The sequence below is a fragment of the Sphaerodactylus townsendi genome, linkage group LG04 (genome assembly GCF_021028975.2).
Source record: "Sphaerodactylus townsendi isolate TG3544 linkage group LG04, MPM_Stown_v2.3, whole genome shotgun sequence".
In the NCBI taxonomy this organism is placed as follows: Eukaryota; Metazoa; Chordata; class Lepidosauria; order Squamata; family Sphaerodactylidae; genus Sphaerodactylus; species Sphaerodactylus townsendi.
Window position 1 is genome coordinate 85,929,257 of NC_059428.1, and position 24,693 is coordinate 85,953,949.

A 24,693-nucleotide genomic window follows, 5' to 3' on the forward strand; every position below is an offset into this window, starting at 1 on the left:
AGGAAGTGAGGTGCATTTGTGTGTGTCTGGGTGGAGTTCATTTTTGCAATTGCATTTGCGACTGCATTTGAATTAGCATGTGATTTTGTGCTGGTTATTACTACTCATGGAGTTCTCAGTAAAGCTCAGTGGAGAAGGAGAGAATCATCTATGCTCCCCAGAGCTTCTTGGAAAGACAGGATTTAAAAAACACAACACAAAAAGACTAGCTCATCTTCGAGACATCAAGTTCAAGAAGGGTATCAGTCATTTTACAGGGATCTGGATGACAGCTGAAGTTTGCAATGTTGTAAAATTCTATTAGAAAATGTAAGCTGGGGAACTGAGTATGATTATACTCAACAGATTTGCATGTTCATTCTTTCAACAACAACAACAAAAATACCCACCTCCTTTCTATCCTATGAGGACCCACAAGACAGCAGTTAAGCACTTAAAGTCAGACAAACAAGCAACCAAACAACAACAACAACAACAACATAATAATAATAATATGATCCAAGGTCCAAACAACAGATCATATTATAAGAATCAGCCCCAATCAATACTGTGCTGAAATAGTAGTGTCTTGAACTAGCATTTGAATGTATGCACAGACCAATAAAATGTGTAACTTCTGCCACTTTAGGCTGCAGATGGAAGATCACCTTTTTGAATATTTCTTTGTTAAAAACTCCCTGCAAACAGAAAACCTGCCCAGCAAACAAAGTGACTGAGCAGAATCTTTGCCTCCACCATCATTCTGATAGTGTTCTTTCTTGTTGTTGTGTTAAAAAATCAGCATCATCCCAAATTGGAACCCATCCCCTGCTGTTGTCCAATGTGGTGCAAGCCGTTTTACCACCACTTCCAATATTTCATGCTACCAACTGGCACAGGCAAACCAGGCTGCCACTGTCCTGTCTGATTTCCCGCTCCTGAAAGGAAGAAGTTCAACAGGCACAGCTTTCCTCCCCTAAAGAAGAAATGATGGGGGACAGATAAAGGCACAGGCCGGGGGAGGGGGGACGACAAAAGCGAACCCCTATATCCGTTCCTTTGAGTTACAGCAAAGATTAAGAGGGAGAGAAGACGCCGCAGAGACCCCGTCCCCAGCCAGGCGCCTCCTTCTGCCGCGGAGTGAGAAAGCCCCCTCCCCTCAGACGCCCGGGGTGGGGGCGCCTCTCCTCTGCTCACTTGGGGCGTGGGGGGGGGGGCTGCTCAGCACACGCCCCGCCCCCGCCCGCTGTGGACAGTCAAGCCCAGCAGGGGTGGGAGGCGGCCAAGGCAGGGCTCGGCGCGGGACGAGGAGAACGCCGGGAGTTTGCGGGCTCGCTGCTCAGACCCGGGAAAGCCAAGCTTGAAGGGCGAGAGGAAGGAGCTGCCTGAAGCCACCTGCACGCCCCGCCGAGGCCATGGGTGAGTGCCGCAGAGGGTGGGCATCGTCGCCCTGGCTGCTCGGGGCTTTCAGTCCTCTGCTCTGCAAGCCCACGAGAGCCCGTTCCGAAGTTGCCCTCTGGGTCACTTCGGAAGCCCGGAGGGGCCACTGCAGGCTGGCGTTTGGGGCTGAGCCGGGAGGAGGGGGAGGCGCTCTGCCAAGGCTCGGAGGGGCTGCGCTGTTGGCCGCTTTGTGGGCGGAAAAGAAGTTAGGTGACTGTTGGGAGGCGGGGAGTTCTGGCCCCCGGGGATGCGAAGGGTTGGGGGCTATTGGAGTCAAGGATGCGGGAACCTCTTTTGGCTTCATTCTTCCGACGACCCGCCCAGCCCGGTCTGTCTGCCCCGGGAGACTTCCCCGCTGCGGGATTTGCAAGCTTCTGGTCCTTGTGCCTGCAGGAGATGCTTCGTCGCTTCTTGAATCTGGAGTTGTGACACTGCCCCTCCGCAGCTGTTGCCTGTGTGGGTTCCAGACGGGCCCCTCTGTGCATCTCATTTTCTTTTCCTTTAAAGCAAATCTTAGCATCCAGCCCCACATTTCTTGAAGGGCAAGTTGGATGGGTAGCGAATTGGAACCTAAAGAAAGAAAAGAAAAAGAACAAAAACTTCGGGCACAATGTTAACTTTTCAGGATAATTTTGTCCACCGTACAGAATTAAGAATTCATACCTGGACATAAGTCATCCGTTAAGGCTTGTTTGACTTAGAAACAGCTTCATTAAACACACAGGCAGTTGACCTACTCTGAAAGTCATGGACCTGCTGGGTGTCCTTGCAAGACAGACTGCCGTTGAATCTTTGGGCAGATGACATTCTCTCCTCCCTCCGTCTCACATTTTGAAACAACATTTAACTACCATTAATGCTCCTGGAATATTTCAATAACTTTGTGCCAGAGCTTAGCTTTTATAGCTAAGAGAAAATGGCAAAGACTTTCCTAATTCATTGCAGCTGTGGATGGCTTCGATTTATTCCATGTACATTACCAATACTTTGCTGGATGTTGTGTGGATCAGATACAGTGTAAGTTCTTTCTGACACACCCACACATTTCATACTTGAATAGTCAGCAAAAATGTCTGAGACACAGCCAGAGACTTTGCTTCACTATAAATGATATCAAATAAATATCCAGGTGTGGTGACTAATTTTTGTTCATCTATGTATAGCAGTTCTACACTGAGGTTATAATCATCCTGGGAAGAGAATGATTCAGACCCTGACCCCTCTTCATAAATATAAGAATACAAGTTCAACTTCGACATTTGGCTCTGACATACGAGTGGCAGCAGTGTCAAGGAACTTCCTTTGCTAGCTTAAATAGGTCATGCAGTTTTATCACAATAGACTGTAAGACAGATTGCATAGGTATCCTAGCTAGAATTCATTTAGGAAATGGATTTTAATGCCTGTATGATTTTTCTTTTAAAAATGGAATTCAGTGTCCGAACAAAGCAAGCGCTTCGTTGCACTTTTAATATATGTATTGAAAAAGATGAAACTGTAGAAGTAACTGATTACAGTCACTTCAGTTGGATTTCTGAAGTGTACTCTTAGGAGCAGTAAGTTAAAAACAGGCATAGCATCATAGCCCATAAACTTGATGGGGGGAAAACACAAAATTATTGTGAACTTTAATTGTTGCTTGCTGTGATCACATTTTATTCTTGTTTTCATTCTGTGAGGTAACAACCTTATTCTCTCTAAAGTGTATAGTACTTTATATTGCAGACTTTCAATACATGCAAGATCATAGGGTGCCAACATACAGGTGATTGCATAGTTCATTTCCAGTAAGCCTTTTAGTTTTACAGAGGTAGAATTAATTCTTTTAGCTCCTGGATTGAGCAGAAATTTAAACAGGAAGAGCAGTTTTATACAGTTATTGGGAAAATACTTAGACATTCTGCTTTTCATATTATATATATTAAACTGAAGACTAAGTCTGCAGTCTTATGCATACTTACTTGGGAGTAAGCACCACAGAATTAATTGAGGATTACATTCAAATAAACATGCATAAAAGTAAACTGTAAAGCAGCAATCCTACATATACTTACTAGGGAGGGCCACTGAACTTCGTGGAACTTGTTTCTGAATAGATATGATTAGGTTTGCTCTGTACATTTTCACACTGTGTTTACCTAGGAGGTTTATAGGTACCAGAATGCTTTTTTTTACAGGTCCCTATACCTGTATTGGGGTTCACATCTGAATTGGACTCTTGACTTTATTTTTAAATTGTATACATCCTACTTGGCCAAAGCCAAAAGAGGGATGAGGTCAGTTCTTATGAATGTGCAACATAAAATCAACTGCTTTCAAAGTCTGCACAATTTATTGTGTTTATCCTGAATTGTGGTGATATGTTTATAAGAAAACGTTTCTTTCAACTTGGCAAGCACGAGTGAAGTGTATGATTAAAAAAAATCACATAATGTTCATTGAGTTGAGGTGTACTTGCTGGCTTCTATCCAATTCTGTGTACAAGTAGTAGTCTCATTTATACCCATTTTTAAAAAACCCACCCAACCTATCCAAAGGGGCGTGGATAAGCATTATGGCTGGATTTGTCCATATGCTAAAGATATTTTTAAGTATGGATTTCCTGATCTGTGTACCTGTATTTCTCCTGTTAAAACAAGCACTCTTAATAGTTTCATATAGTTTTGCGATCACTCACCAAAGCAAGTTGTCAACAGTCTTTGGGTAGTGTTTAGCACTTTGCATCTGTGGGAAAGAAATTATTAAAAAGCAAACAAACCTTGGAAATGTGCACTGCAAACCTTCTAAACACATTTAGTTCAATGGATGTCGAAGGTTGTTCATCTATCACTAAATGACAGTGCCATAGTAGATCAATAGAGCAGTTCTATGCAAAGTTAATACAGCCTAATTTTTTAATTGAGTTTCTCCAACTGAGTCTGCTAATTTCCCAGCAAAGAGACTTGGCAGTTTAACCTACCATGTTGATCTCTCAGTTTGTTTGGTCCATGCTGAGCAGTTGTCAGTGGCTGCTGAACCAGTTTGCACCAGGCTTTTGCAAACCTGCACATGCTCAAAGATGCTGCAAATTAAACTTGATCAGCTGCCATTGCATCAATAAGGGCTACTTAGATGAGCACCAAAGTGTAGAATTTAATTGAAATACAGAATTTATTTGTGACTAATCTATACGGTTTGAGTGCTCTGATTGTCTTTTCAAACAATTGCCTCCTGAGCAGACCAGTTATGCAGGAAGGATGGGGGTGGGGTGGGGTGTGTGTGTGGTAGAACTCTGTGTGAGAATGTGCATGCACAAAAAGACAGTTATGTTGCACTGCAAGGGTGGGAAGGAATGCAGAGAAGCAACATGCTGATCACCTGCAAACAGATCAGCAGTTGAACCTGCTGTTAAGAAATCAGGTTCCTGTTCCTGACTGGTGAACAGGATAGAAGCCAATCCAGTATGTGTTCAGTCATCTCTGACTTGGACTGTTCAGGGTTACACTGCCAGTTTGTTGGAGCTTGTGTTTGTGTGTGTGTGTGTGTGTGTAAGATGGAAATATTGGTGAGCATACTATTAAGAATAGGATACTTTTTATTGAAGGCCTATGATGGCTGCTTAATTGCATCTGTGCAGGGTTTGAAACTGATTAATGGTTATGGATTTCAGGAAGCCATTTGTTCTATTAAGATGCATTAATACTGTTAAAGATTAAGACACTTTTAAAGTTTGACTAAACTAAATCAATATAGTAGGGCGGTAAGGAAGAGTATTGATTAAATGTAGACAGAAGAGGGATCCATAAAGAGTACCTGCATGAGGAAAAGAGAGAAGGCAGAGGTAGTTGTGGAACATTTCTCAGCTATTCTTCCAGTTAGTTTTGATACTGAAGTTTAGATGTTTCATGTGTTCAGTATATATTTGCTTGATATCATTTGGAGTTAATTCTGAAAATAAGTACACATGAAATGGGGATGGTATCTGGTTTTGTTAGCCATTTGGATTCATTTGCCCAGAAATTGTTTATGGATAGGTGGAACAGGATTTCTAGAGAGCTTAGCCTTCCACGTCAATAGGTGACTTTTGGAGCTTATTTCTTCCACCAATACTGTTGAAATATGCTTATGATTTGAAAATTCTTGTAGAAATGATGGTTGTGATTTCTGTATCCTTTTTAAGGTTACACTTTTAAAAAGTGATAAATATAATCAAGAGAAGTCATGCAACAGTTTCTCTAGCAAGTGTTTGCTGATTATTCAGTAAATTTTTTGCATATGGGTTTAATTTACCAGGCAAATGGTCAAACATGACAGGACTGTGTTCGTGGCTTCAACTTTGTGCTTGCCACTTCCATTTTAAAGCAGCTTAAAAATGTGATAAGGGCCCGATTTCATACCTTATTGTTTGGGCCCTCCATTCCATTCTATAGCCTTTATTGGCATCACTGTTTGGGCACTCATGTGGGAGCGGCAATGGGAGGATCTCAGAGTGTCACACTGTGAGCCTGATCTCTTGTGGCATTTCAGAATAGCTTTAAATGATGGTAGGATCCATGGGTCAGACGTGTGGACTCTGTCACATTTAGTTTGGCCAAATGATGAACACTGATTGGTTCTGGAATTTGTAGCCTGCATGAAAGTCAGATGTGAGGTGCAGATTGCCATCAGTTCCTACCGGCATGGTGCTTGGTTCAGATTGGTGCTATGGTGAACGTAGAGGAGGAGCTGCAGTTTCCTTCTGCCCATTCTGGTTTCCTAATGGAAATGAGCAGATGGCACAGTCTCTAGAGTACAACTGGATTTCCTCAGCGGTCTAAATAGTGCCTGCTGGAGATGTTTCAGGGATGGGAGGTGGGGTGGGGAGGCTGTAGAGGCTAAAGCTGCTTCTCCATTTACTCCATGTTTCTGATCTGAATCAGGCATGATGCACATGGTAAGTGAGAATTTACTACTCACTGGACTGTTAAGACATGATGGGATCCCTGACCCGACCTATGTACTCCTTCAGGTGTGAATTATCCCTCTTTAGATACTCATCCAGTACTAGCTATGGGCAACTAATTATATAGAAACAGCAGCTATAGGGAAGAGTGTGCATGCACCTGAAGACACAATCAACCAATTCACTGGGGACATGATGAGCATCCAGAAGTATCTCCATATAAGTGGTGCACTTTTGCAGGGTTGCAGTCCTTTATACACAAGTTCATAAAAGTGGGTAGTCAAGTCATAAACAAAAAGCCAGTTTCTCCCTTTGAAAACTGCTTAAATATTTGCAATTCCTGTGCATTAGATTTAATTTAGTTAATCTTCACTCTTGGTATTTGGACATAGCTTTCTTATGAGTCTCTTCCGTAAAGGCTTTGTTATTGAATAGAACAGCCTCACAGACCTGTACATCTTGGTATGGCTGAATAGTAAGCTGGACGTCTTGCTTCTGAAGCATTTATAAAACAAAAACTTTCAACATGGCATTTGGTATTTCTTCCTAGTTCATATTCTTGTGGACTATTTTTACTATGTGTGGAGAAGTAGGAAGCTGTCATTGTCTAGTGCTAACTCCTGAATCAGAGAGTGTTTTTCTTGCTTAAACAAATCTAGGTTGGATAAACAGTATTTGCAAGCAATTCTGCAGTAGTCTTCTTACTTACTATGGAGTCCTGTTAGAATAGAAAGCATGGGGTGAGGGTTTGCAGTTAGACTGCTGTCCAGCTACAAGGTAGAAATCCCTGTTGACAACTGTTACTGCTGTTAAAGATAGAGTACCTTACTGACTTATAAAATATTTACTAATAATTTTCCTGTGTTCCAAACAGATGGAAATTACCATTTTGACCAGGTCATGTAGATAGGACTTTTTTTTTTGCTGTAAAGTCACAGCTGACTTGACTCTATGGGGTTTTCAAGGCAAGGGATATTTGAAGGTGATTTGTCATTGCCTGCTGATGCACCACTACCCTGGTATTGCTTGGAGGTCTCCCACACAAATACAAGCCAGGGTCAAGGCCAGAGACATAGCAAGGGGGAAAAGCGCCCAGTGTACCAGTGCGTTCTCTGCCTCTATCCCGCCCTGGAATGCCCCCGCCATTCCCCTGGAACACCCCCACCATGACCCCACAGGGGCATGCGCCCGGTGCGTTGCACACGCCCTGTCCCCTTGGAGCTACACCTCTGATGAAGGCTGAGATTGTGTGATTGACCCAAGGTCACTCAACAAACTTCCATAGTGTAAGCGGGGATTTGAACCTTTGTTTCCCAGGTCTCAGTTCAACACCTTAACCACTATATCATACTGGCTCTCGGGAAGAACCGTACTCAAAAACTAAGTTGCAGAACTTGTCCTGTTTTTGGTATTACAAGCTGCCTGGCTAACTCATGCATCCTGTTTGTGTAAAAGGAATTGGGTTTCGTATTAAGGAAGACCAGGAAAGTTATGCAAGTTAAATTTCCTTAGCAATATTTATTAGTGATATTGATTTGGTTTCTTAACCAAAGGAAGTTTGACAAGCAAATTACATTAATGGAAACTGTCCAATTACAGTATGTTGGCTCAGAGCCAAGACATTAATGGTTCAGAATATAAAAACTCATTAAACTTTATGTTGGGATGACCAGATGAATATTGTGTTGGGCAATCAATTCTTGGGTGTCTGGGACAGGAAATGCTTTTCTAACTGGAACCCCAATGTGCAAAACTGTCACCTTGGTTTTGGCAACTATATCTACATCTCATTTGAATACTGACAGATTAGGAACTAAGAAGAAGAGAGAAGAGTTTGGATTTATACTCCCCCTTTCTCTCTTGTAAGGAGACTCAAAGGGGCTTACAAAGGGGCTTACAGTCTCCTTTCCCTTCCCCCCTCCCCACAGCAAATACCCTGTGAGGTGGGTGGGGCTGAAAGAGCGCCAAAGAGCTGTGACTCACCCAAGGTAACCCAGCTGGCGTGTGTTGGAGTGCACAAGCTAATCTAGTTCCAGTGTTGGGATTCAGCAGGTTCGCACCACTTTGGCAGAACCGGTTGTTAAAATGGTGCTTGTAAACAACCAGTTGTTAAATTATTTGAATCCCACCACCAGAACTGGTTGTTAAATCATTTGGATCCCACCACTGGATCCAACCCAGATAAACCTTCACAACTCAAGTGGCAGACTGGGGAATCAAACTCGCTTCTTCAGATTAGAGTGCACCTGCTCTTAACCACTATGCCACTGCTGCTCCTAACTTACTGGGAGGGTTGTATTTTGTTAATGCTGAGTCTTGCTTTTGTTGTTGATTATTTTTGAATGTTTTAAAACATTTATTTGTGTTACTTATAGTTCTTCCTTCTCACTTGGACTCCAGGTGAATTACACCAAGTGAGTAAATACAATCAATAGAATGGAACATACAGTAAACAGTAAATAGGATTTGGGCTGTAGAACCAAACAGAAATATGAAAGCAAAACTGAAGGAAAGCAGATAGTTAGCATGACACATTACATGAAGTGAAATTACATAGTAGCATCCTGCTTACAGCAAACTATACACCAGGGGTCCCCAAACTTTTTTGAGCTTGTGGGCACATAAGGAATGTTGACATGTCATAATAGATGCATCAACAAAATGGCTGGCACAGGAGTTGGCGCCGAATGATTGCCATAGCATAACTTCATTACCACAGAGTAGATTCTTGTGCTGTGTTGGCAGCTGCTGCCAAAGCAATTGTTTTTTTAAAAAACTGCACAGCTAATCAGATTACCAGTAGTCAACCGGAAGCCTTGATGGGCAAAGCCCTCCCTGACTCCACCCGCATCCTAAACAGGTGTTTGCAGATGCTACAGGATCCACGGGCATCATGATGGGGACCCCTGCCACACACAGTAGTATGAGATCAGTGTTCCTAATAATTTATCCAAATAACTTTGTGAATCATAGTGCTACCCTGTTATCTTCACAGAAGAGTCCTCTTGCAGTTTTGCATAGTTTGCAGAAAGGTAGGAGAATGGGAGCTTTCCTGATCTCCTCAGGCATGCCATTCCTCAAGATGGGACCCACAGTGAGATGGTACTTGTGTGGGTATTTGTTGGTTTTGCTTTTAATAAGGGACCAACCAGACTACCATACTCGTTTGGAGTTATAACACTCCTGGACTGATGTTGAACTGCTATCCAGGTTTTGGGATCAGTATTTACACTAACATTGATCCACGTAGGCTGCTTCTTTTACAGCCCCAAGAAGTTTAGATATGGAACAGAACCTGTGAGCTATCCTGGAGGCTATCCATATTTTTATGATCTGTACATATCCTCTATGCCACTTAAAAGCAGAAGAGTTCATTCAAGCTAATTAAGGAAAGGTTTAATAAATACTCTGGCTGTGTCACTGGGGCAGAAGTCTCCCTTCATTGACCATTCAAAGCACATTGGAGTGATAGAAGACTGCAAATCACACCTTCTTGAGCACTGTAGTAGGAAACTGTATGCCAGGGGAAAAGTTGGCTGTGGCTATTAGCTGTTCATATGTTCCCAACCTTCCCTTCTTCTGCCTCCTTTCTAAGATCTTGTTGCAAAAAATGAGAAATAGTCTTGTAGCCAGATCTTTGGCATGGAGCTGCTAGATGGAATGGTCCTGAACTAGCCAGAGCAGTGGAGTTTTCATACGAGAAGAAATGGTCAAGCCAAACTGTCTCCCACCCCAAATGCTTCTAAGGAACATAACTGGAAAATACAAGAGGGAAAACTGATTATACAAGTATTAGCTTCCTGTAACACTGTCTTGACTAAATAGATTAATGCCACTTTTTGAAGGGAAGATGTCAGACGTGCTTAAACAATAATTTGAAAAGGTAACTTAAGTTGTATGGTGATAAATTCTAGATAAATTGCTATATTTGTTGCTTCAAAAAATCTTATGACACCTTTTAAAGTGTAACGATTTATTGTGGAACTAGAGTCCACTGCATCAGATATTTTGGGTTTTTGACACGACTCATAGTAGGAGTTAGTAATGTTAGTGATCATATGATGAGTTATGCTAGTGACTAATTCTGTGTATAGCTGTTGAGGAATATATTTCTAATGTTTCAGGGCAAAGGCTTGTGGGTGTAATTTGGAAAGAGAAAGATAAGACTACTCTGTGTTTAAACTGTGCTTTCTTCTTCTGAGCAGCTGGAGGCAAATCCTGAAAGAAAAGCAGCCCTTTTTCTTCCTATTCAACTGTACATTTTGTCTGAGTAGGATTAAAAACCCTTTGTGAAGCACAGTAATGGCAAAATCTGATTAGTATTGGTCATTAAAGTTGGCTACATTTCAATTGTGGGATCCTTTGGTCCATTCCTCTCTAAATCCTCTGTGTTTATGTGTTTGTTCCTTTTCTGATCCCCATGAAAAATATTAATTTTATATCATTAGGATAAAAAAATCAGTACATCTAGAGTTTTCTTATTTCTGCATTGTGCATCTTGCAAGTTCCATTTGAAGTATGTGACTATTATGATTTTGTTTCCCAAAGTGGTGTTGCAACTGCTAATTTTGTAAGAGATGGGACTGAGAAGTAAAAGTCTCTTCATGCTTGTTAGTATCCTTCCTTGCCTTATATTACAAAACATCCACCATGTTCTTGTGGCTTGGAGGCATTCTACAGTTTTTCATGAGTGATCAGTAGTTGATAGACTTTGTAATGCAGTGAATCATGATGCCCTTTTAAGTTGAGGATAAAAACATACTGGACCATAGTGCTGAACTGATTGAAGACATATTAGATATTTGAAGGGATATCACATTGTTGAGGGAGCAAGCTTGTTTTCCGCAACTCCAGAGACTAGGACCAGGAGTAATGGGTTCAAGTTGAAGGAAAAGAGATTCCACCTAAACATCAGGAAAAACTTCCTAACAGTAAGAGCTGTTCGACAGTGGAATGCACTACCTCTCCTTCTTTGGAAGTTTTCAAACAGCCTGGATGGCTATCTGTCAGGAGTTCTTTGATTGTCTGTTCCTGCATTGCAGGGGGTTGGACTTGATGGCCCTTGTGGTCTCTTCCAACTCTATGATTCTATATCATATTTGTTCTGATCAACTGTTATTTACACAAGTTCTGTGTTGTCAAGCCCTTTCTGAAGACAGCTGTGAGAATTCTTCCTATCACTTTAAAAATGTGTTTCAAATAAATATATATAGTTCCTATTTGCACATTGTGATTTTTAATTTATTGCTAAATTAATTGTGGATAAATCATTGTGTTTCATGTTGCTGAGATTTAAAAGTTTTTAAACTAAATTGAGAATATGTTATGTTCAGTAAATGATACATTCTGAAATGAAGGAGTGGGGGAGTATGAAGACACAGCAGCAGTGAGAGGGCATGCAGAAGTGCTGAGGCGGGAGGGGAGAGATGACAAGGGAGCCAGCCAGGAAAGGAAAAGGAGAGGATGGGAGGAGGGACAGGAGAATGCCCATAGCCAGGCCTCACTATCTGAAGGCAGAAAAGGGACTGGAACAAGGGAAAGTCTAGGAGGAGGCAGGGGTATAGCAGGAATGACAGGGGATGGGACATTTGGGCCAATGAAGGGTGGGCCCACTCCTGACCCAAGGTCCTGGTTGAAGGGGTTAAGACAAGGGGGTGGGGCTAGGCTGGTAAGAGGGAGGCCTGGAAAAAAGCCAAGGAGGAAGATGCTGATGCCAAGTTCCTGGAGCCATTTCCACATGAGTTGCTTACATCGTATCTTGCAACAAAATGCTAATTTTGTTCTTTGAATTCTGCACATTTTTTCTCCATTTGGTTCCGGAAACATTTTTCCTTCATTTTTCCTCTATCATTTTCCCAAGCACTTTTACTACCATTTTTTTCTGTTTCTGTGACAGCCTGAAATCATGTTGAAATGGTCTTGATTTCTCTGCCCCACCCAACACTTGGCCCTTAGTTGGCCAAACTCCACTTCAGTCATTTTCTCATCCCCCTCCTCCTCTGTTTTCAAATGGAATTTCTAATGTTTTTCTCTTTGTCATATCACAGCAAGCCAGGTTGATATTATTAGCTTTGTCAATTTCATCTTGAATTAGCAATATAATATTAAGGCAAAGATATAGTGTATCGTTGGAGTGAATGAAATTGACAAGAGAAGTTGCTTTTGCAAGAGGAAATTGATGAAAGACTGCTGCCTCAGTAACGTCATGTGTTATTACAGTTGTAATTTGACTGAAAAATGTGAGGAAGGTGTTGGAATGGGGTACTTGTTTCTCCAGATATGGTGCCTGCTCCAGTAGGTGGTTTGTTTGTTTGTTTGTTTGGCTTCCATTTTGTGCCAACACTCATCCTCCTTTGTTCTCAAAAGGATTTTTTCTCTTTTGTCATATTGAACTAGTGATGTAATGTTGAGGTAGAAATACAAACTAGTATAGTTGACTGAATCAGTTTTGTCAATTTCATATTGAACTACTGATGTAATGTTCAAGCAGAGAGCAGTTTTGAAACTTGTGGCAATTGAAAAGAGTATGCTTCATGTAATTGGGGACTGTTACAGTACTGATTGTGCATAACTGTAGTCCAAAATTGGCTGCAAATGTGGTTCTTTGTGTTTGGGAGATATGTATCCCTGTTCCTTCAGGTAATGATCCATGCTCCCGGCATCATTTTGCCTTCCATTTTGGGTTGATGGTTCTCAATATTAGGCATGGAGGCTGAGACATTTTTGAATTGCCGCTTTATATTGTAACTGTGCAATAACACTAGGGCGCCTGCGGAAAAGAAAAAAAGGGGGGTTGTTCTTCATCACTGATCACATCCCACCACTGTTAGGAATAATATATTTTTAGCAGTTGTGTGTGGAATAAGTGCGATGGAAGAGACAAGGCAGGGAACCCCCCAAAATTTTTAGCAGTTGTGTGTGGAATAAGTGCAACGGAAGAGACAAGGCAGGGAACCCCCCAAAATGACAGAACGGAAGGAGGTGTGCAGTGTGATTTCACATAAAACGTTTTCACGATGCAGGGTTGGACCACTGGGAAAATCTGTGGTAAGGCATTTGTTGCAGAAAATGCCAATGCAGATAACTTTAAGGAGATACGAATATGAATCTTCCTTTGTTTTAAAAGGGCATATTATCATTGTAATATAGAGTTAATTGATTAATTTTTTCCTCAGTAAAGTAACTTTCAGCCTGATCCTTTGTATGTTGGCTCAGGAATATATTCCATTGAACATGACTGGCTTACTTCTCAGCAAGTATGAATAGGAGTGCAGGTTTAATTTATATGCTGTTCTGCAGCTGATGTGTATCAGTAGTCCCTGCTTGTGGACTTGCCTGTGGCATCTCTCTAGCCACTGCTGGAAACAGGATGCTGGACTAGATGGATTGTTGGCCTGATACAGCACAGCTCTTACATTCTTGTGTCTACAACTAATTCATTTTTAATACTTGGACGCCTTTGCTTAAAAATAAAAAAACAATGCCAAATTGAATTTTCATTGTCATGATGAAAGGTTTGTATTGCAGTAAGTGAACAGACAGTGGCTGTTTCTGCATGCACTGCTTACCTCGTGTCTGATTTTCCTTTGGTGAAGTTATCCTAGCCAAACTGATTCGCCATTTTGCCCATCCCCACTTCCTTGTTGTTTCCATGCAACCTCCATTTGTGAAATTTGTCTCCCACCCGACACACAAAATTCAGATGTCCCAGGGCCACTTGGAGTTTCTTAAGGGTATATTTCTGGAAACCCATCAAGCCTGAATAAGGGCCCAGTGAGTAGTGAGGTTTACCAGATGGGAGGGAGGATGTGCCCTTCACCATATTGGCACATGGTAGGTCCTGTGGCCTTTTTCTCTGCCAAGGGAACAGTCAGCTTGTAAGTAAGCACTTGACACACAGCAAGATGATCAGCAAAATTTGGAGAGCCCGCAGGGACTGCAAACAGAAAGTTGTCAAGATAATGAATTATGTATGAGCTGCCAGCATGGTCCTTCATCACCCACTCCAGGCCTGTGCTAAAGGCCTCAAATGCTGCACAGGCTGAGAAGCAACCCCATGGGCATGACCTTGTTCATGCACCAATGCCCCCAAAATTGGAAACCCAAAAAAGACAATAGTCAACAGGGTGAATGAGAAGGAGGGGAGAGCAGACTGGCTATCAAGTGATATCTAACTTGTCTAATACGTAGCGGTGATATAAATCTGCCTAATATACATCAGTAGGAGAGGAGTGCCTCACCCCCTTCCCACTAGTAACTGGACAGGAGGAGGTCTCTCTGGGGCATGACAGATACCGCTGTCCTGACCTGGGCCTGGCCAAGGCTTGTTTCTTCCCAGTGACAGAGGTGTGCTTGGGTGGCTTGGTAAAGCAAACCTGGAAGGGGGAGTGGGCCCACCTGGGCCAAAGCACTGTGGGGGAGGATGGGATGAAAATAGAGCTGCTGTCCCAGAAAACCCAATCCTAGGTTGACTGCTTGAGGAAAAAGAGGGAAGGTGAGTTCCAACATGCCAAGGCCACCCTCACTCTGCCGCCTGTGCCTTGCTTCCCTCTGCTGAGTTCTCTCCCCCCCTCCCCGAGTTCCCTTGCCCTTAGGGGCCTGCTGAAGCTGCTAGGCCCTCATTCTGGTGAGCCTGAACACTGTGGCCTCCAAGGACAAGCTGACCAAGTGAAGCCAGGTGCTGCCCAAGATCCCATAAGGCTTCATTCAAACTGCAGAGGTCCCAAATGCCCGCCATTGACCCAGAAGTGAGTCAGCAGCCTCAGAGGATTCCCAGGATCTCCACCACTGACCACTGCTCCTCCCAGTTCTTGTCTCCCCTCTCAGGCCTCCATGGCAACAAGCCCACAGCCTCAGCCAAGGGCTCTGCAGCGGACCGCCAGTCTCCCCAGCTCCTCTCTGCCTTGAGAGTCCTCATTGGGTGGAACAACAAGATAAAAATGCTTTAAAGAAATAATACATGGATACATCTGTTTGGGAAAATTATTTTTCAAGGATTCCATGTATGATACAGTTACGAGAGTCTGAAACACTGTGTAGACTTCTGGGAATACCCAGGAGAATGTAATGGTAAAGTGGGAAACCTCACTAGAAAAAAAAAGACATTCATACCAGTTATTATTGTGAGTTAAGATATTAAACAGCTAGTGGTTAATTGAGGGATCCTAAGCAACCCGAACACCGCTCACATAAAATGAGTCGAAGTCCACCGAAACGCAGTCGCAGAAGCGTTTCTTTGCTGCCTGCAACGTCTGGCACCTTTTAGCATCAGTCTGACTAGGAAGTTTCTAATGAGAAGCCTTAACTTACACATAATAATCACAGTTGCAGGCAAAAGGGAAGAGAGAGATTTTCCATTGGCTGCCTCTCCCAACTGCTATTTATCCCTCTATTAGAGACCAGACACTCTGAATGAAGGTAACATACAGAGCCTGTAAAACTGCTTTGCTCTTACCCATTTTGTATTTTATGTATTGTCGAAGGCTTTCACGGCCGGATTCAACTGGTTGTATTTTTATTTTATGTTTCTTTGATGGACATCTTGGTGGTTTCTTGTATAATAATGAGGAAATAGGGTTAGGGTTAATCCAAAAGCCGGGTTTGAAAGATTTGCTGTGGGGTAGAACTAGCATCACAGAAATTTTCTAAGGAGAAGAGAAGATACAGCTTATTTTAAAATACTTTAATATAAATGTTCTTTTTTATAATACAGGAGTAGTCCTGTCTGCTGTTCAGAAAGGGCACAAAGCAAATATACAGTATCCACAGGAGTTCTGTAGTTGTAGTTGACAGTATGCGTTCCTGATGTGTTCAGCTCCGCTTTTTATCCCTTCCCGCAACCACCCTCCCATTACTCCACTGGCTTTCAGAATTTGGTGAAAATGAAGTAAGAATGGAAAACTAAAAGGGAGACCAAAATAAATAAAATAGGAATGGGAGAAAAAAAAATAGTAATGTTTTTCCTCTTGATGCAGAGTTGGTTACAACCAGTAGCAGACATCTAAAGCCATTGTCCTGGTATGTTCCATGGGCTCATGCTTAACAAGGGAAGGAAAAATGGGGCCTGTGGATGACAAGTATGTTTGTTATGCTAACTAAAAAGCCAAGAAGACTCTGATCTGTGATATCTTGCAAATGTTTCACTTGCTTTCTTGCACATATTAGAATGTTTACTTGGTGCAACAGCGAAAGCCCTTTGTGTTGAAACTACTAAAGCAACTACTTCAGCATTTTTTAAATATATGTCTTCCCACTTAAGCCTACTGAATGGAGACAGTATACTTTCTTCAGACTGCACAGAGCCTGAAGAAGTGTGTTAAGTTTTGATGGTAGTGCTTCCTATGTTTTCTTTGGGTAATAACATCAGACATTTTGCATGCTCACTATGATCAGGGTGACATTGTAGTAGTTTCTTTTGTAATGGGCTAATGAATATAGAAACATCTACTGATGAGGTGTGTAGAATACATTCTTGTGTACTTAACATGCTCCATATTCTTGAGATCTTAAGTAGAAGTCTGAGTCCTACTTCCTGCAGATACAGGTATTGAAGATGCTTTGGATGATACTGGTTTATTTTCATGGGGACCTTTACTTGTCTAAGCAATGACCTATAATACCTTCATATGAATAGGCTATTCAGTATTTCAACAACATAAGAACATTGTGTGTCATCTGCGTTCTGTTCTATTAGAACATATGTCTCATTTTGCTTTGTTTTTTCTCATAGCTGTTTGTTTTTATAACAGTTAAGAAGATGACCTTGGGATAAGTTCCAAAAGAGCAAGGGATGAAATTTAAACAAATAAACACAATTACTATCCAATTTCTCTTCTCTCTGAATTGACAAGGAATCCAGAATAATCTGAAATAAGAACTCAGTAGCTCTGAGATTCAATTCACTACAAGAACTCTAGTATCTGCTTTTTAAAATGATTAAATACTGTACTCTGGTAGATGACCCTGTATCATAAAGATTTCCCTGCCAATTGGCTAGGAATTTAGTACTCTAAGCTTCAGTGCTGAATAATGGGATCAAATAAATGTACATGTGACGGACCTGACTACACCTGCTGCTTGTAAGCAGAAGAAAACTGAAGATTATTTTGCACCAAAAACTGCTGGGCACCTCTATCCAGAGGCCTGGGTGGAAAGGACAGTGCTGCCTCAGCGGTGTGGTGAGGCAAAAAAGAAAAGCAAAATGCCCTGCTGCAAGAAAGCACTCCATATGGTTCCATAGACCTACAACACCCAAAATGGTGGCATAGGTTGGAGTCCAGTACTACAGAGCATTTGGATGCAAAGCCAGGGTGGAAGCCAACTAATGTTGGCTTTGCCTCTGATCATGCCTCCCGAACTCCCTTGCTACAGCGGTGGGGCTGGGGGTGCTCAGCACCACATTGGGGCATCCCAGAAGGCCACAGCATCTACCTGCTGGCGGATTTGCCCCTCCATCAGGTAAGTGCCCCAGGGAGGGCATTTCCACAAGTGTAGGACCACACTTCCTCCACAAGTCTTTTCAGCTCCCCGATTCTGGATTGGGTTGATGGTATTCAGTGCACCTACTGCAAATTGATATATTTCCTTGACTGACATATCTAATCTACAGGAAGACCTTGCTGTAGATACCAACAATTAACTGCAAGTAGCAACAAACACAGAGGAGACCAACACTATGAAAGTGCTTTCTGTGCTGACAGCAAAAATAGCGGACCTTATTTTTATATCTTTGCAACAAATTAAAACAAAACTTGGGCAATTTACCAGGACCTTGACAAGGTTAACAAGTGAGGTTTTTAAAGTTTATCTGCTCAGTCTTAAAAACATCAGAAAGGTAAAGGGAGTTTTTTTTCCTTATGGCAAATCTCCTTTTTTAAGGCACCAGAGAACTGGGGCAAGGTCAACAAATGGAAGTAAAATTTATTAAACAAACTAGATGGGATCAAGAGATATTTCAAATGGACAGAAATCAGGCGAGAGATAACTATATACAAATACCAGTATTTGGCACAGGCATAGTTCTTAATTAAGCGTTATAAGTTAGGGTTATGAGAGGTTCTGTAAGCTTTATAACTTTCACAGTTAGATGTTATTGGCTAATGGATTCACAACGTCTTTGGGTTCTAACAGGGTGGTGTCCTTTCAAACAGTACACATGCAGCCTTGACACTGTTAGCTACCCACTTCACACAAATCTCCCTCCTGAAGTAACTTTAGCAAAACAATAATACACCAGACTGGGAATCTAGCTGTGTGTATAATTCTCATTCTGACTGGTTTAGAAATTCTTCACCCAGAAGATAGATTTCCTTCCCTTTTATTTATGATCACCTATGGAAAGTCTCACTACTATTCAGCTTTGACCAGTAAATAAAACTCCTAGTTCTTCTGTCTGTGTATTTTTCTGCTTTCAGCACACACTGAACTCAGTATATTTCAAGCCAGATCCACTCCCTGACTGCTATTTCATCAGAGTAGACATTTAACACGTGCAGTTAAGGGACTGGATGTTAACTTGCAGGAGTCCAAATTCAATACCTCCTCCTTCTCTGAATCATCTGAATGTGCTATCGGTTAGAATATAGGTTGGCTTGCCCAATCAGAATGTTCTCTTATTCCTAGGAAGTTTTCCCCACACTGTTGTGATAGCACCTTGTTCCACAGACTGACTTGCAGTTTAAAACCTCTAAGTATAGAATGTTAATTCCAGAATTGATCCTCATTTCTTTGCTTTACAAATACAGTTTTACTGAGGTTTTTATGCAGTCACAGTATTAGATACTTAATTTTTAATTTTTTTAAAATTTATATTTGATTGTTAATATATTTCAAGATCATAAAGGCCATCCACCCACCCAAATTCACCCACCTACCTACCTACCTACCTACCCAAATTCCTACCCACCAACCTTCCTACCTACCCACCCACCCACCCAAAATTCAATTCACCCACCTACCCACCCACCTACCCACCGAAGTATCCTTGTTTTTATTTCCATCTCATAGTGAGGCCATTTCTGTGTATAAGGATAGTGGCCATGAATGCTGTATACATTTACAGATGCTTCATGATCCGGTTAGGGTATCAAACGAGTAAAACATCATTCTCACCAACTGCTCACCCTAAGGATACCGGAAATGCGGGCCATCAGCATAAACCCCTCACAACTCCCTCAATCTGTTGTTCAGCCCCTTCATCCCGGCACTCTTAGTTTAAAATAACCCTCTAGATAACGTTAACATTGAGCTATCATTTCCTGTTTAATGGTTCAGACTTCTAGAGACCCAATTAGGTCCAAAATGTGAATCTGGTCCCATCCCATCAGATGTTCAGTATAAATTTGATAATATTTATTTTATATGCAATTATTAGTGAGCGGATGCCAACAAGCACTTTTCCTTCCTCTCTTTCTCTTTGGTTTGGCTGCTTCTTCCTGCTATTCTCTCCTTCCAACTCCAGGGAAAAGCATTTGAGCCAAAGAGGACAAGGAAGCAAAGTAGTCTGACAGTTTCCTGCTGCTTAATCCAAAGCGAGTGTTGCTTGGAGCATGAGTGAGTTCTGGAACTTCAAGTACAGCCACCAATAGCGGATGTCAGGCCTGATAGCTGTTACAGTTGCATGGTATGTGAGCTGGAATTCTGGCTAGTGATTCGTGCTCCAAGGAATCTGATGAAGTATGCCTATTTAAAATTAAATGTTTTTTAAAAAGTTGAATCTGGTGCCGAGTTGTGTGTGAACAATATCCGGCTGTTTGCAAAGTTCTTGCACCAGAATATGAAACTGGAACTACAGCTGATTGCCCACGCCTTTTGGCAGGCCTTCAAATTGATCAATTACGCAATTCATCAGCAGCAAAGTCCTCCACCGCTCTCATTAATCTCATATAGATAATCAGTGCAGAAACTCTGTAGACCCCCTGTAGAACTCTATAAAGGGGCAGGCTTCGCCAAATGGAAGCAGGAAAGTTCTCAAGTTCATCGGAGGACTTCGGGCTGGCTCGACTCCCTTAGTTTCTATTAGCGCATCTCACCCACCCACCCCTTTAATTACTCATGCTGAGAATGAATGAACAAACAACAGTTTCCCTAAATTGACTATGATGAGACATGAAGATAGTGCTTTTCCCTGTAAGATTTTAGTTAGCCCACTAAGGTAGCTTCAGCTATATAGGATTAGGTCAATCTGGTTTTTATTGTTCACCATGCAGAAGAACTGGAGGTGAATGCCATATTGCTGGCAGACTATCCAGTGACCCTATAAAAGGGGAGGAGGTAGAGTTTTATTGTGGAGTGGTTATATTAATTGGCTAATGGTCTAAAGAGGCTGTATTAGTTTAGTATTAGTTTTGTCAGAAATTGGATTTAGGTTAATAAACTGAAGGATATTATAGGAGGGGCTGTTGTTCCATCTTGAAGGGGCTAATATGGAACTGGGGATCCCAGAGGTTGTTGGACGCAGGAATTGTTGTGGTGGGAGAAGGCCATATGAGAAAAGGTGACTGAGATACAGCCGGTCTCGACCTCCTTCTGAACTTCGTACTATCCCACGATACGATAGTAGAGGGTCTAAGGATTTACCCCTCTCTGACACTGGTTTTGTGTAATGCCAGGTTCACATCAGTAATGATGCTGCAGAATTACTTTGTAGCTCAAAAGGTGGATCTGGAATGTGTGAACAAGACCTGGACAAGGGAGGGTGAAACAGTTGCTTTAAAATACGTTTCTTGGTCCTTCACCAGTCTCAGACAAAGGGTTGGGGTGTGCATGTGGCTATTCTCATCTGAGAGGCTTTCTACTTCAGACCAGCCTTTGTCCCAACAATCTCCAGTATTAATAGTGTGGGCCTGGTGTGGGATGCCGTGGAGAGTTTGTGCATTCTGCTGGTGTACTGGCTGCCAAGCTCACCAGCAGAGGCCCTGCTGAAACCGCTAAAGGTCATGGCAGAGTGGGCCTTGAGGTTTTCCACGTTTACTGTTCTGGGGGATTTCAATGTCCATGTTACTGGGGCTTCATCCACTCAGGCAGTGGACCTGGTCTCTTCCATGGTAACTCTAGGTCTCTCCCTCATTAATTAGGACTCTCCCCACACACCAACAAGGATATACACTGAATTTGATCTTTGGCATGAGGGTGCATGTAGACTTAATTACCTTTCAGGAGGTGCTGTTGTCTGACCAGGTGGTCTGAAAGCCTGAGTGGATCCCACTTTCCCAGTCTCATGGATACAGTTGATTTCTGAAATGCTCTGTGGGACCTTAGACACTGTGATGGTTCCCTTGATGAACTGGTGGAGGACTAGAATGTCTGGCTCTCCAAAGCCATCAAGGCTATTGCCCACCCCGCCCCCCTTGACGTCCTCTACATTCCTGGGCCAACCCAGTCCCCTGGTATACTGGGGAACTACAAATGATGAAATGGGAGCTGAGATGTCTAGAGTGAGTTTGGTGGTGTACTCATGACGAAGCTATAAGAACATCTTCGCCAGGCTAAGCAGTGGGCCTCTTACCTGCCTTGCACTGACCTCACCACAGTGATCCACAGTCACCTCCAAGCTAGATTACAGTAATGTGCTCTATGCTGGCCTCCCTTGAGACTGCTCTGGAAACTTCTGTTGGTCCAGAACACAGCGGCAAGGGTACTCACTAGTACACCAACCTGATCTCTACCACCAGCACTGGTCGCCAAATGAATTCTGGATTGTTTTAAAGCTTTTGGTACTAACCTTTAAAGCCTTGAGCTGTCTGGGACCATCATACCTGTGGGACCGCATCTCCCCATACTGGTTCCTCTGGTATTTCAAAAGCAATCTTGGCTGCCTTTCACCAGAACCAGGGCTTTTATGACCATGGCTCCTATATGGTGGAATGCATTGCCCAGAGATGTTAGAGCTCTGTGGTATATTGCAAAATTCCACAGAGCTTGCAAAACCAAACTATTCCATCAGGCATAAAAATTGAAGCCAAGATAAAATGTGAAATCTTTTGGGAGCAACATTTACACTCCTCCTACACCCAAATAAGAGTTTGGGTAGTCAGAACTTACATGTGCAAATGCTTTAGATTTAAATAGCCATCACTGTTTTTTATTATATATTTTAAATTGTTCTTGTTAAGTATTTTTATGTAATTATTTAACATGTATGTTAGCTACCTTGAACCCAACTAAGGCTGGGGAAAGTGGGATGTTAAATAAATTAAAAAGATAAAAAGTAAGCCCTTGTGCAGCAAAGATGGGTGTCTGAATTTAATTTAAGTTACTGGTGCTATCTTATCAAGTTACTGGTGCTATTGTAGTAAAAACACCAGATGTAGAAACTTCATTCAAAGGGTGTGGCTTTTATCCCCTAATACAGCAACCACCTACCTCTGACCCTCAGGTCCATAAGAGCTATATGTATATGAAATTCTGTTCTGTGGGTTAAATTTGCTGGATGATGGTTGGTCTTTCTTGCATAATATCCTTTGGCAGAAAATTTTCAATTAAGAGGTTGAATCGGTTGTGGTGGATTTTCCAGGCTGTGTGGCTGTGGTCTGGTGGAAGTTGCAATTTATTTACACAATTTATGCCCTACCTTTCTCCCCAACAGAGACCCTTACATAATTATTTTATCCAATTTATCTTCACAACAACCCTGTGAGGTAGGTTATGCTGAGAGCATGTTTGATAAGCAGTGGCATAGCTACCATGGGGTAGGGTAGGGACAAATGCCTTGGGTAGACCCCCGTGTGCTCATGTGGGAGCAGAAACCTCCCCCCCACACCCCTCACCTTTTCCCCCCTTGGCTGGCTCTGGCCTCGCCAGGCCACTCCTTCAGCCAGCAAAGACTGAAGTAGTGGCCTAGCAGGGCACCCCTCGCCCCCACGAAGCCAGGTCCAGCGGAGGCTGCAGCTGAGCACCCCTTAGCCCCGCCCCGCCCTGCCTCGCCAGGCCTTGAGGAGGTGGCAGCTGGGCACCCCTTTGCCCTGCCAGCCCCGCCAGGCTCCCCGGGACCACCACCGGCTCAGATAAGTGGAGGACGTAGCTACCACGAAGCATGGGGGGCATGACGGGCGCTATTTCCCCCCACTATGCCTCTGGTGATAAGCCACCTAGCAACCTTCCACAGTGGGGATTAAAGGCTGGGATCCTCATGTTGTACTCTGATACTCTAACTACACTCTTAACCATCCTTATCTTTAGCACTAAAAAGCAAAGCTTTTTAAAGGGTCAAACTTCTGCTTTTTAAGCAAAGCTTTTCAAAGGGTCAAACTTCTGCTCTGTATTTGATGAGCAGTGTTCTAAAAAAACTTCAGTAATTTGGACAAGAACATCGGTATTGTAGTCAGGTGAGAGAATTTCACTTCTATAATTTGAATTTGCCAGTCTAAGCTAATAAACTATGTAAATATTCATAATGTAGAATTAGTAAAATATACACTTAAAATTAGATTTAAAATGAGTGCCAGCACAATCGGTACAAGTTCAGCTGTAGCAAAAACATACCCACTGCCAGCTTGCAATGTTTCCAGCATTTTGTCAGTCAGATTAAGTGTTTTCAATTGAAGTTAAATACTGTTAATATCTGCTGAGGAAAAAGAATGGGAAAACTAGCAGAAGAGTATAAATAGTATTAGCTGTTAAATTAATGATGCAATTGACTGTTAAAACTGGCCTAAAATAGTGTATTTTATTTTTGTACAGAGTATATGTTTATTGAGGATGTTTGTCTTGGAGGCATAGATTACTTATATTAAGTTAAAATTACTTATTAAGTTAAAGGATGGAACAAGTACTTCATTTGCCATAGAAATATAGTTTTAGTAGACTTGAATGTACTTCTATAACTATACCATTATCATAATAATTGGAACATCTGAATTCTAAATGGCTGATTATGCACGGCGAGGTTCCCACATCATCAACGAGAATTGGCAGGAGAGTCAGGGCACCAAAGGGCATGTTCAGCATTATTACCCACCACCCTGTTTGCAGTATGGCAGGTATTACCCATCAACTGTCATTTTGCTTATGTTGGGTAGGGGTAATGTTTCATGGATTCTCTGTTGGGCATGTGTGCTTTAATTTTTCATGTAATCGTTAATTTTTAATCTATCAATAGATCGATATCTATTGATAGATCGATATATCAACATTAAAAGGCAAAAAAGATGAAAAATCTTGAATACGGCATCTGTACACTTTGCCCGAACACTGTCTTTTATGGTGGGAAGTGAGGGCAGACTAATGGTGACATGCAAACTGGAAAACCACAACATGACAACATGAGCTGCCATTTGCTAAGCTCCCCAGGTTTACGATCATCCATCTCCCGATGTGCTGTAAACCCAAGCATCAAGACCGATGGACTTTTCCTG

At 42.2% G+C, this 24,693-nt stretch overlaps 1 protein-coding gene across 1 annotated transcript in view; it reads left to right on the forward strand.

Annotated features, from left to right (window-relative positions):
- Positions 1–1,228: 1,228 nt before the first annotated feature.
- The window catches only part of GPM6B (glycoprotein M6B), a 133,677-nt gene continuing 110,212 nt past the window's right edge, over positions 1,229–24,693 (forward strand). The window contains exon 1 of the mRNA XM_048492685.1: positions 1,229–1,398. Within this exon, the coding sequence (XP_048348642.1) occupies positions 1,395–1,398 (4 nt within the window). The 5' untranslated portion in view covers positions 1,229–1,394. The remainder of the gene's footprint in view (positions 1,399–24,693) is intronic.